The sequence below is a fragment of the Miscanthus floridulus genome, chromosome 11, assembly GCF_019320115.1.
Source record: "Miscanthus floridulus cultivar M001 chromosome 11, ASM1932011v1, whole genome shotgun sequence".
Taxonomy (NCBI): domain Eukaryota; kingdom Viridiplantae; phylum Streptophyta; class Magnoliopsida; order Poales; family Poaceae; genus Miscanthus; species Miscanthus floridulus.
Genome location: NC_089590.1, coordinates 75,710,911 through 75,723,613, shown reverse-complemented (window position 1 = coordinate 75,723,613; position 12,703 = coordinate 75,710,911). Strand labels below are relative to the sequence as shown.

Below are 12,703 nucleotides of genomic sequence, written 5' to 3'. Positions count from 1 at the left end.
TAGCTCTGGTACCATTGTTAGGATCGAATGTGTACATCTGTGTGTAACCGTAGATCCGGTAAGCCTCTCCTTGTCTTCTCGGTAGATGCACCGTAGCGGATAGACGCCGGTGCCGCAGTGTAGAAGACGTCCAGCGCGGTGGCGGTGAAGTCCAGTGGCGCTGGTGGAGGGATGGCGGTCCGGTGGTGACCCTGCAGTAGGCCGACGGCGGTGGTGGGGCACATCCCGTCGCTGGCAGCACCTCTTTAGGATCGGATTAGTGTTTTCTCTGTAGGTGGGTGGCGGCTCCGTTCAACCTCGTCATCTGAGCCCAGTTCCCCACTCCTCTATATATATGTGCTGTGCGACAGGAGCCCACCAACCAGTTAGAGTTGGGCTCCCCGATCAGGGAGCAGAGGCAAGGGCCCAATAGGCCGATCAACTAACAATAACATAAAAGATGTATATGTCCTCGTTTTATTTTCTAATTAATCAGACACTATCATCAATATGACTAATAGTGATTGGGTGATAAATGGCAAGCATTTAATGCAAAATTGCTTTGTGTCCCTGTAATGCCTTATATTTGGGTATGTTTTTTGAGTGCTTGTATATTTAGATATATAAATGTACTATAAAGTTGATCAAAGTTAGGCCGTTGACTTTCGCAAATCTCATAGTTGCATTCATTTGTTGATGGAAGGGAGTAGGCTATACTTGTACCTTGGAGACACGTATCTCAATTCTATTTAGGGCAGCTCCAATAATGATATTTTGGGCCCATTCGCTTCTGATTTCAGGCACGGCCGTGGCTGTTGTGGCTGCAAATTTATGCACGAAAATACAATCCACAGTTTGACTTGGTGTGGTTTTTAAGGTCTTTCATTGGCCTACTAATTTCTCCCATCATTTGTGACAAAAGTTTTGACCATAGAAATTATTCCTAAATATAAAATCCAATTTTAATATTTTTTGCACAAACTTTTCATATGATTAGACTAATGATCAATTAAAGACAATGCATTTCAAATCTCAAAAATATATGTGCATCTTACATTTTAGGAAGGGAGAAATGATTTTTTTAAATTATTTGGGATACTGCACATCTTAAATGCAAGGGCTCATTTTAAATTTTGCACCAGGGTCTTAAAATATTTGTATACGGCCATGAATTCAGGTGTTTGCTCGCTAAACACGAGTCTGACTGTCTGAGAATAGGAATACCGTGAAAAAGAAAACATTTCCGCGTAGATGAGCTTGCGCGCATAGCGGCCCACGGCCCACGTGTCAGTCGCGTTCCTTCAGGCACTATCCCCAACCTCGCCGATTCCAGTCTCCACACTCGCCGAGCGACACCGGGCGGGACGACCGAGCAAGCAGAGCATGCCGCCGTCGTGCCTGGGCGCATGCAGCGGTGGCGGACTAGCCCTCTCCGCCCCCCGCCGCCGCGCCCCCTCCTACTGCAGCGTCGCGCCCCATAGGGCTTCCGTCTCGTGCTCCGCCGGCGGCGGCAAGGCGTCGCCGCGGGGGAAGGACAACGTCTGGAGCGTCGATAACGACCGCGCCGCCAAGGAGGCGGTCCGGGGCCCGAAGCACCGCCGCAGGAGACGTCCCAGTGGTCGCCGCCTGCCGCCGCCGAAGAGGAAGGGAAAGGATGCGGGGTCGAGGGTTCTAGTGTCTGGAGCCATGCTTGTGGAGGTCGAGACTGTGCTCCAAACTCAGGTATTCAGGCTGCATCTATCGACCTGTCCAGGATATGTTACATGATTACAGAATTAAAGTTAAGGTGGATACGTGTGTTTCCAGCAGTAGTGTACCTAATACCATTTTGGCGGATACGTGTCCTATTCATCCTGTGAAATCCAATCAGTTGCTTTAGTTATCCACATCAACTAACAGTTTAAAGTTAGTTTATTAGACTCTATACAGTGGCTGCGGCAAAGATACAAGAATTAATGGTTGGGTAGTTGGTTGGTTAAGGCATTCTAATTAGACTCTATAGCGATGAATGGTTGGGATTAATCTGGGGAGAACAGCATTCTCCCACCAGACTGTATGCTTAATAATTTAATGTTTATTATTCCTACCATACCAATTTGGTGCAACCTTCTGAAGTTGTTGGTTTTCAATCTTAGGAACCTGTCATAAAGCCTTCTTGGGATACATTTGCAAGTAGTTTAAGTGGTAACTGGAAGGGTGTTGGAGCCGTCTTCTCACCAATCACAGCAGAGATGGAGCCTGTTGGAGTTGGGAGTAAAGAAGAGTACCTTTATGACTGCTACACTCTTTCTCACATTCAGAGATCTTTTGATGGTTGTCATGGCTCTGAGATCCGAAGGAAAACAAATTGGGTCCCAATCAATCCTTTTGGTGAAGCTGAGAAGCAGATCACATCATATGACGGTGGGAGTCAAAGCACTTCCAGTGGGAAGGGAACTGCTAATTTACCTTCATATGAGTCTTTTGATCTTAACAGGAGTTCTGTGCTTGATGAAGAAACTTTTTCTATGGAGACTGGAATTGTATTTTTTGAGGTAGGGTTCTTTTGTTTTCGCCTCCATTTTGGTGTTTATGAATCTAATGATATGGTATATGCAGAACTTTTTTTATATTTATTGCTAATTGAAAACTATAGTATATTTCTTACTTTCATCAATATCTTTTACTATGTTTTGCAAAATCAGGAATATGCCACTTTTGTTCGCCACCAGCCTACCAGGATCTTCATTTTTCAAATTGTAATTTAGTATTTTCTTCTTGCAAAGCTTGGAAGGGCGGGCCTGGTGCAAGCGGTAGAGTCTTACTGCCTGTGACCGGAAGGTCCCGGGTTCGAGTCGCGGTCTCCTCGCATTGCTCAGGCGAGGGTAAGGCTTGCCACTGACACCCTTCCATAGACCCCGCACTCTCTGCACTGGGTACGTTTCTTGCAAAGCTTGGATAGTTAGATGTGCTTCTCTGTCGGAAAAAGAAGGTAGTTGTGAAGGTAATGCCATAAAATTGTTAGAACTATTGTACATTTAGACCTGTATTATCTATGTGCATTGAGAAGCTAAATTTAGACACAAATCATTCTTCAGTGTGCTTCAGTGACATTGATGCTCCACATATCCATTCATGTTCGAGTGCTTTATTCTCTGGCTATTAATCTTCTCTGGCAAAGTGGTTATTGTCACGCTTATGTCTTCTTTTTTATGAATAATCCAGTACTTATTCCTTTGGCCATTGTGCTTACATTTTCAGGACGGATCATACTCTAGAGGTCCAGTTGATATAGCAATTGGTGAATATGATGAATCTAAATACTTCCTTTCACCAACATATAAGTTTGAGCAAGTATGTTTACTGCACTTAAGCTTACATTTTCAATTTCCGCAGACAACATGCTTGTTTCTATGTGTTAAATAGAATGGGTTGCTTCCGTACATGCACATATCCATATTTGAACATCTTTTCATTGAGAAAATTACAAGGCAGATGCTTGTCATTTTTTCTTCTTCCTCTCATTCACATGTGGATGCCATAACTTGGCCAGTTGTGCTTTTGCTGGATGGACTTTTGGCTGTCCAAGCAAACTACCATGAGAGACTATAGTTTTGACATAATGAAAATCGACTGGTATTGCCTACTCCAACTTGCTTGGGGTTGTAAGGCTCTGCTGTTGTAGAGGTAACTTGTATCATATTGAAACCATATTTTGCCGAAGTTCTTCCTTTGTGATGTTTTGTTTCTTACCTGTTACAGTAAAAAAAACTTTTTCGTTTTGTGTGGTTCATAATATTTTTCTGATGTGCAGTAAATGTGCCACTTCCAGGCAATGTTATTAAGTTTTTCAATTGAATTATATACATGTATATAAAATAGCAAATTCACCAGTCGTGTATTTTACTTTGTAAGAATAAGGAAAAAAAATCCTTCCAAACTTGGCTTACAGGGAAAGAGACTCCTGTATTTTACCGTATTGAATTATATGTTACTAATGAACCAGTTGTTGCTGCAACTTTCAAGTTTGAACGATATTGTTTTTTAGGAAAGAGACTCCTGTTTTTGTGTCTAGATAACTGTGATCCTTGCTTCTTGATACTTAATGCTGCATGTAGGTCTAGCACTCTGGTTTACCAATTGATAACTTATAACACCCATATGGTATACCAGTGTCTTGTTAAAGGTTGCCACAAGAGATTGCGGATTGTGCATACAATTGAGTTTAACGAAGGAGGAGCTAACATACAAATTGTAAGGGTTGCTGTGTATGAAGAAAAATGGGCCAGCCCAGCAAATATCCATGTTGAAGAGTAAGCCTGCTTAATTACAAAATTTTCCATGTTTTGCTAATAGTTCTAGATTGGTGGGACCAATCCAGAAAGGATAAAGAATGCTATAATAGAGATCACTGTTTTTAAAACATTCAATCAAGGCTATTTAAAAACTTTATCATGAGTTCGTGACTGGTTCACTTCATTGTGTGGTGACCTTCTTCTATAAGGTTTGCTATCACTCTTGTTCCTGATGAGCTACACTCTCTTCCAAAAGATGCTGACCTTGTATTTGGCAACAAAACCTTTGTGTCTATCAAATATGTTCTCCACAAGTGGCACCGAAATTTTCTTTTGTAGGTTATTGGGGACTATAGGGCGGGCCTGGTGCAAGCGGTAGAGTCTTACCGCCTGTGACTGGAAGGTCCCGGGTTCGAGTCGCGGTCTCCTCGCATTGCACACGCGAGGGTAAGACTTGCCACTGACACCCTTTCCCCAAACCCCGCACAGAGCGAGAGCTCTCTGCACTGGGTATGCCCTTTTTAGGTTATTGGGGACTATATTCCTTTGGTTTTCCAGATCTCCAGTATGACTCCAAACTAGCACATCGGTTCATAGAAACTAAAATAGAAATGCAGGAATCTTTTCTAGGTACAGTTCTTCTCTACTTCAACATTGAATGGTTGAATTATTTGTGGTTTCAAACCTATTCTTGGCTCACCAGTAACTGTGTGCAGACACTTAACTAGAACAAGAAATTGGAAGACCAAATATGAGCTGAGGACCATTTGACTTAATAACTCCAGAATTTCTCTATGGGAGAGACCTGAACAACCATGATTTAAAAAAAGAAAACAGAATTGTTTTATGTGGTCTGGGTGTATATAAACCGCCTAGTTTTGAATAATATTGTATCTACAAGTTTTCTAATGAACTGCATTTATCTCCTCTGCAGTGATACACTTGTTGACCTTAAACCATTCTCTCAAAGAAGCCGGACGAAACCGTCAGAACTGACAGGCTCCTGGAAAGTATACGAAGTCAGTGCAACACCAATTTTCAGTGATGAAATGCAAGAACTAGAGGGTGGTTCTCCTTTCGTCTACTTGTGCATGGAGACGGTGAAGAAGAGAACCCTACCAGAGAGTTCAGTTTTGTTTGGGGAGGAGGAGATTCTCGACATGCAGGATGTCACCGTGCTTTGGTTACCTGGTGGCGTCACTGCCTATGTTGACATCAATGAAGACGGCATACTCTGTATCGGAGTTGGGTGGTACTCAGAAGAAGGGATCAACCTGGTGATGGAAAGAGACTATGGAACTGATGGGAGGCTCAGGGAGGTTCGGTCGAAAACTGAACTAAAGCGCCGGTGGTATCAATCAGTTCCATAATAACCCAAAGATTTTTTTTTTAATTTTCTGCTTCGATTAATTTGAAGGGCGGGCCTGGTGCAAGCGGTAGAGTCTTACCGCCTGTGACCGGCCTGTGACCGGAAGGTCCCAGGTTCGAGTCGTAGTCTCCTCGCATTGCACAGGCGAGGGTAAGGCTTGCCACTTACATCCTTCCCGCTGCACTGTGCTTCGATTAATCTTTGTTTCTAAATAGCAGTGTAGGATCAATATATGATACACCAAACCTGCCCGTTTGACAGGATTGATGTACTTCATAGCTAAGCTGAAATTTTGTTGCCTCTGTAGAATGTGGATGTTCTGGTTTCATCATCAATAAGAAAAATAAGCTTAAAAAGTTCATTTGCCGGAATGCATCTTGCTTCCAGCGTGCAGCATCATATTTTTTTTATTCTACAGCTATAGAATGACTCGTTCATAAGGATATATTTTGGCCACTTGCTGTGGAGTATGCTGACAGTTTTTGGGAAACCCACACTGCATGTCTGCATCTGATCTAGATCTTCGCCCATTAGGTGACAAGATTGATGACCTTGATCTGTCTTTGACATCTTTTATTCGTCCTTGATAAACTGATTTATCTCTGAACATCACATTCTTCAGTGAAATTCAGATCTCGCTCTTCTTTTGGGGGTCAAACACGGCGTTGCAACCTGAGGACAAAACGTTGCTTTCTACGCCAAACGTCCTTTGGCGTCTCAAACTGGCCCAGGCCCCAGGCTGAAGCCTAGAGACCGACGCAACGCAACCGCAGTAATTCGCGCCACCATCGGGAGCCAAGCCAAACTAGAAGCGCCAAGTTGCCAGCCAACGAACCAGCTAAAACAAGGGGGGCGCCGCGGCGCGGCGCGGCGCGTCGTGGGGACAGCCCTCGTGATCGATCCGCCCGTGGGATCTCGCGCACGCCAGGATTGGAAGAGCCGCGGCCTCCCTCCGCCCCAACCAACCATGGGTTCCCGCGCGGATTGCGGCGCTTAGACGCGGAGGAGGACAGAGACAGGGGGAGGGGGAGGCCGAGGCCGAGGAGGCGCGGTGCAGCGCGCGAGCGAGCGCGTTCGTTCGGCATGGAACAGAACGCCGGCTCGTTCCTCGCCGTGCGTCGCCTCTCCGGCGGCGCCATCCACCACCATCGCCACCACTCTTCGCCGGGTACGCGCGTGGCGCCGTCGTTTGGTTGCGCTGTTTGCCTTCGTGCAGAGGCTCACGGTTATGGTTTTCCCCCCCCCCCCCCCCCCCCCCCCCCCCCCCTCCCTTTCTCGTGCGCCCGCAGCTGAGGTCGTGGGCGTGTCCACGGCGTGGCTCGGGAAGGGGCTTTCGTGCGTCTGCGCGCAGAGGAGGGAGAGCGACGCGCGCCTCTCCTTCGATTTGAGTCCCATTCAGGTGAAAGCTCGCTCTCATTACGTTCTTCTATTGCCTATATCTCTTCGACACAGGGCGTTAGCTACATCTCTGTTTTCCCCTGTGGCATGTGATCATTCTGAAATATGAATGATGAAGACAGTACGGGACTGTTTGAGTTTGATAGGAGCGATTGTGGAAGCCGTACGCCCGTACTGTCTTGAACCTAATGCATGTTTAGTATTGTGATTCACCACAGCCACAGCCCTGTTCGCTTCTCTTATAATCCGTCTTTTTCAGCTTGTTTTTTCAGTCAGAACAGTGTTTTTCTCTCATAACTAATCAGCCAGAACAATGTTTTTCCTCTCACAACAAATCAGCCGGAACAGTGTTTTTCAGCGAAGCGAACGGAACAGTATATCATGTAACTGCAATGGCTTCGGCAGAGATGGTCTTTTGTGATTGCTTTGTGTGTTCTCCAATTCATAGGACGATGAAAAATTGTTGCCCTCGTTTTGTTTCACAATGTAGTAGCCTATATGTCGATGCAGAGGTTAGAGACATTTCCTTTCTTCCTTGTGGATTGATTTCTGAGAAAAGAAATTGAGATATTATAAATCCTATAAAGAGCAATGAGCATGCAAATGAATTTTCATTCCTTGTGCTTATTTTGTGATAATGGAAACATGAAGTAGTGTCAGTGTCATTTCATTGTAGCATTGATGGCTTCGACACAGGGTACCTTTCTGTGATTAACATTGTGTGCCATTGCCTCCATTATGTATTAAAATTCATGGGGTAATGAAAGTTCCTACATAAACATCTATCGGTTATTCTCTGTTCCAGGAAGAGTGCTTGCATAGGTTGCAGAACCGGATAGAAGTGCAGTATGATGGTTCAAATCTAGAGCATCAGGTACGAGCTTTAGCTGATATCAGCACCTTGTTAGCGTGCAACATCATACTGGACATTTGTTCTTTGTTACCGTTGGTGCTGTGATGAACTTTGGATTTTTCAAATTCAAGATGACTCTGGCATGCCATAACATGTGTTGGTACACTTAACATTACAGTTGCATGCACATGCTTCGGTTCATGGAAGAGAGGGAGGGAGGGGGGGGACTAAGATTTACCACGTGATTGAGGGCACTTGCATATTTCAATCCATCATTTTAATTAGACACACGTTATTTTTTTAAAGGAGGACAGAACTCCTCAAATTAGCCAATTGATACAATTGTACAACAGCCATATGCTTTGCTTATGAATTCTTACCGTTGTCAGTAATAATATGATCTGGTGCTACTGGGCCCTAAGAACTAAAAATATCTGAATAATTTCAGCTTCATATGGGAATCTAGAGCATGTGTTCCCATCTCCCTTTCGTGAGTTCTATCTATTTTGGGTTATTTACTGACACATATATCCATTAGAAAGCACTAGAAGCCCTTTGGCGTGCTTCTTTTCCTGGAACTGAACTTCTAGGATTAGTATCAGACCAGTGGAAGGAGATGGGATGGCAAGGGAAAGATCCATCTACAGATTTCAGGTCTTTCATCCCTTCTTCATTCCAACATTCTCTCAAAAAAAAACATTTGCAGTTTAGCAAACCATTCGTTTGATATATATATTTGGAATGTGTAAACATATGTTCTGTTGGACTTACAGGGGTGGTGGTTTTATATCTTTGGAGAATTTACTGTATTTCTCTAGGAACTATCCAGTGAGTACAAATTACTTGACCCAACTGCCTTTTTTTCGATTTACTTGACCCAACTCAACATTTCTGTAATGCTGGATTGTGCCTCTGATATAGCGTTAATTGCTATTCATTGAGCTTGAACTCGAAAGGATCTAGTCTACATGCGCCTTGGATTTTTCACTGAAACTCTGCCTCCATATCTCTTGTAGTCTTGTGACAATTGAACAGCCAATGATCCATTAAGGATTTCATTAAATAGAGAAAGTAGGCTGATCAATAATTCATCTTGTAGACCCTGTAAAGGTCTAAGATTTATCCAGCTATGGTGCATTATATTATAATCAGAAAAAAACAATTGAAAATCCAATTACTACCACTACATTGAACTGGATCTTTTCAAATTGGGCCCCCTAATTCAGCTCAGTGAGTCTTTTTCTCTGCAGAAATCCTTTCAGGAGCTCCTTTGTAAGAAGAATGGTGATAGAGCATTGTGGGAATATCCCTTTGCTGTAGCTGGTGTAAATATTACATTCATGCTAATTCAGATGCTTGATCTTCAAGCAGGTCGTCTTCAAACTTTTCAGCATTTATTATTAAGTTGATCTGAACTGTGAAACTAGTTTGGCAATCGCCATTAACAATGCCAATTATTTCGACTGATGTTAATGTCTCTGCAGCTAAGCCAACGTCGTTGATTGGAGCAGTTTTCCTAAATCTACTCTTAGGTAAGTCATTCTTTTATTGTTACATTTGTGTAGGGAGTGAAATCTTACAGAACTGATATAATTTAGGCTTTTGTCCAAAGAGGCCTTTCAGCCTCTGAATTGGCTGAATAGTTAGTGCTTCTCACTATAGCTGTATACTTCTGTCTTTGGAGGTCTTCAATGAGCCTAGTTGACTTGACCAGTTGCGTCTAACGAGCATGTTTTCTTAGAAACAACTGCAGCTAAATAAGGCCTCTTGAAATTTTTACAACTGCTCTAAATAAACCCATAGTATGACATTACTGGCGTAATGATTAATTGACACCTGCGTGAGAGCCTCTAGAGATATTATTAGCTTTCAAAAAAAGCTGAGTAAGGGCAATCATGTCTTCACATCTGACAGTTGTTTCCTGTTCAGAAAATGATCGAGCGTTTGACATTCTTTACTGCATAACCTTCAAACTGATGGATCAGAAATGGCTTGAAATGCACGCCAGTTACATGGATTTCAATGTACGTCCTTTCCTTTCTCATATGCAATCTTTCGGACACGTTCTTTGTACCAAGCACCTTCCTTGCTGACCGAATCGTGGAACTCACGCTGCAGACGGTTATTAAATCCACACGGCGCCAGCTCGAGAGGGAGCTGTTGCTAGAAGACATCCAGAGAATCGAGGACATGCCATCATACAGGTTTCTCACCTGCTAGCAATCGAACTTGGTCATACCTAACATTGCCACAAGATAGTGCAGCTCCATACACTCGAAGAAGTTGCGACGTTGGAACCATGTATACCGAGCTCAGTATGGTGGGGCGATCTAGGATCATGGACTGTGGATGTGCTGCTTTGTATTGTCGTGTTTACCTACTTGACAACGACCTCAACGCTGAGTGCCTTTTCGTTTGAACGATGTGCCTATGGCTATATCTTGGTGCCATCGAACGGCAGATCCTAGCTTTGTTGTAAACAGGAGGATCGTGGAAAGTTGTCTGCATATGCTTTGTGGCCATGTGCGTGGATAATCTGCTGCCGCCTCCTGAAAAAAAGGCCGATCTTAAGACTGATTCTGGCCTTATAGTCATTTGAGTTGGGCTCGGTATCTTGTATGGAGCCCATAACGGACACAGACATCGTTGTTAATTTCGGCCTAGTAGCCTTATTGGCCCGGTCGGTTAGCTTGGGATAGGTGTACGCTGCAGAATGAAGTCCTGTTCCAAATCCAAAGGGGGAAAAAAAAGGAGCTGCAGTGGAACCTTTTGGTAGCACTCCGACTGCATCACTCTATGCGGGAAGCCGTGAAACACTACTAAAGCAATTTCCCCCTGGCTAGCTTCACCCTCAAATCGATTCGTGTATTCAGGAGGTCGTGAAAAGAAGGCGTGTGGAGTGTGGAGAGTGGAAAAACGTACTCGTATGATTTTTTATTTCTTCTGATTCTCCCCTAGCTCTCCGCCGATCCTCTGCATTGCGCGCCATGTCCAGGACAACGTGCCTAGCCGAATTTACAAAGAAATTCAGAAATTCTTGCTCTCAACTCACCCGTCCCATTCTCCAGCAACATGAAGCAGCATGCATCCAAGAAGCTCGACGCTTGAGTTTTCATCCCTTTATTTTATTTTAATTGGTCATTCAGAATCTCAGTGGGCTATCATGCCCAGAATCGTGTGTCGTCGCACCCAGGCCGTCGCGTCGGCGATCAGTGAACGCTTGCCTGATTTTCGGGCCTCCTCGGTCCTCGCCAGTCGCCATCGCCAGTCAGGAGTCGACAAGCTAGGCGAAGGAAAGGGATAAAATACTCGCATCAGCAGAAGATGGGGCTCGGTCCAGGCATCAAAGATCGGATGGGATCCTGGCATCACATCAGTGACGGGCGTACTAGATCAGATGTCACGCTCTCCCTTGTACAGTATCCGCCGCTCCTAAGGTAGGCCAAGGACGCAAGGAACATTAGGGCTGGAGACGTGTTGTTTAAGAATTTTATTTTAAATAATGACTAATGTTTCAACTTTTAATTTTTGAGAAAAACGTAGGTAGAGACATGTACATATAAGCATATTTGGCTACTTTGTCAACCTCAAGATCCGTGAGACTCAGCTTCTTAGAGGTGATTATATGATACCGTGTGCTTGCTTGTATGTGAATATCTACATCTATATTGTGTTTAAAAAATATTCATAGTTCTCGATAATTTATGATAAAAGGAAACAAAAGAAGATGTTGCCACTTATCTGATAAGTACTCTATCTGTCTAGAAAAGAATACCATTTGATTATAGCATTGAGTCAAACTATTTCGAGTTTAACCTAGTTTATAAAAAAAGTATCAATGTTAATAATATCATATAAGTGTCAATAGTACGCTATGAAATATATTTTTTACTGTAAATCTATTCGGTGACATAGATATTGATGTTATTTTCTATAAATTTGATGGAATATTAGATAATTTAACTATAGAGAATAGATCCATCATAAAATATATTTCTATAGCAAACATATTTGGCGACATAGATATTGATGCGATTTTCTAAAAACTTGATGAGATAATTTAACTATGGACAATGATTGCATCTTTTTTAGATTGAGAAGTAGTAATATATACCGGGATTAAGAACTCCAACGCCGTATTGCACGTACGGAGTAGGCTCAGAAAATTCCATCCAGCAAGAGGCCTTCTTAACCTAAACGCCATAGGAGAAGCACCTACTCGTACCACAGTGCTCCTGCTACCGTAGCCCTAGTGTAGGTGCGCAGTGGCGACACGAGAGGCATCATGATGAGAAATCTTGGGCGCTGGATTTTCTTCCATCATCCCGGCCGATTCCCTCCTTTCTTTCTTTCTTTCCCAACGCAGAGTGCGCAGTCGACAGCAGCCAGCAGGGGCAAGGCAGTTCGGGCAGGGCTCGGCCTCGGCTCGTCCTCTTGTCCCGGTCTGGCCTCCCGGGGCTCGCCGGTCCGGGGACGGATACACACGCAGCCACGCAGGTGAAGGGGATCTGTCACCTACAGTACGAGGCTACGGCGACTTTCCTGCGATCGTGTCACAAATGGAATAAACGTAGGCCTACCAGGCTACTGCTAGGACAGCGGCGTCACGTCTGGAAGCCTTTCCTGTGACCCCGGCGACAAAACGCCAAACGATTCGGGTTGGACTGCAGGCAGGAGCAGGAGCAGGACAGGACTGGACTGGACGTCCCCGGCGCGCGGCAACGACGAGCCATTTTTTACAATTTGACCCCTTTTTTTAAACAAAATTTACGTTCGATCCTCTTAGAGACTTAAACTCATCTTTAGACCCTAGGGTAGACGCCAGGAATC

General features: G+C 44.1%; 1 protein-coding gene across 1 annotated transcript; it reads left to right on the top strand.

The window, feature by feature from the left end:
* Nucleotides 1–1,264: 1,264 nt before the first annotated feature.
* On the top strand, nt 1,265–10,448 carry LOC136492230 (uncharacterized). Its single transcript, XM_066488319.1, has 14 exons — nt 1,265–1,701; nt 2,115–2,513; nt 3,220–3,312; nt 4,132–4,271; nt 5,188–5,614; nt 6,373–6,790; nt 6,912–7,021; nt 7,826–7,894; nt 8,412–8,527; nt 8,647–8,701; nt 9,124–9,244; nt 9,358–9,405; nt 9,803–9,897; nt 9,992–10,448. The coding sequence occupies exons 1-14, from the start codon at nt 1,363–1,365 to the stop codon at nt 10,091–10,093; spliced, it is 2,532 nt and encodes an 843-aa protein (XP_066344416.1). The 5' UTR covers nt 1,265–1,362; the 3' UTR covers nt 10,094–10,448.
* Nucleotides 10,449–12,703: the final 2,255 nt, after the last annotated feature.

Excerpts from the sequence above, each read along its gene's own strand:
- LOC136492230 (XM_066488319.1), top strand. The coding sequence starts at position 1,363 with ATGCCGCCGTCGTGCCTGGGCGCATGCAGCGGTGGCGGACTAGCCCTC. Across the intron at positions 4,272-5,187 it reads GCAAATATCCATGTTGAAGA|TGATACACTTGTTGACCTTA; the intron begins GTAAGCCTGCTT and ends TCTCCTCTGCAG. Across the intron at positions 9,406-9,802 it reads TTTCCTAAATCTACTCTTAG|AAAATGATCGAGCGTTTGAC; the intron begins GTAAGTCATTCT and ends TTTCCTGTTCAG.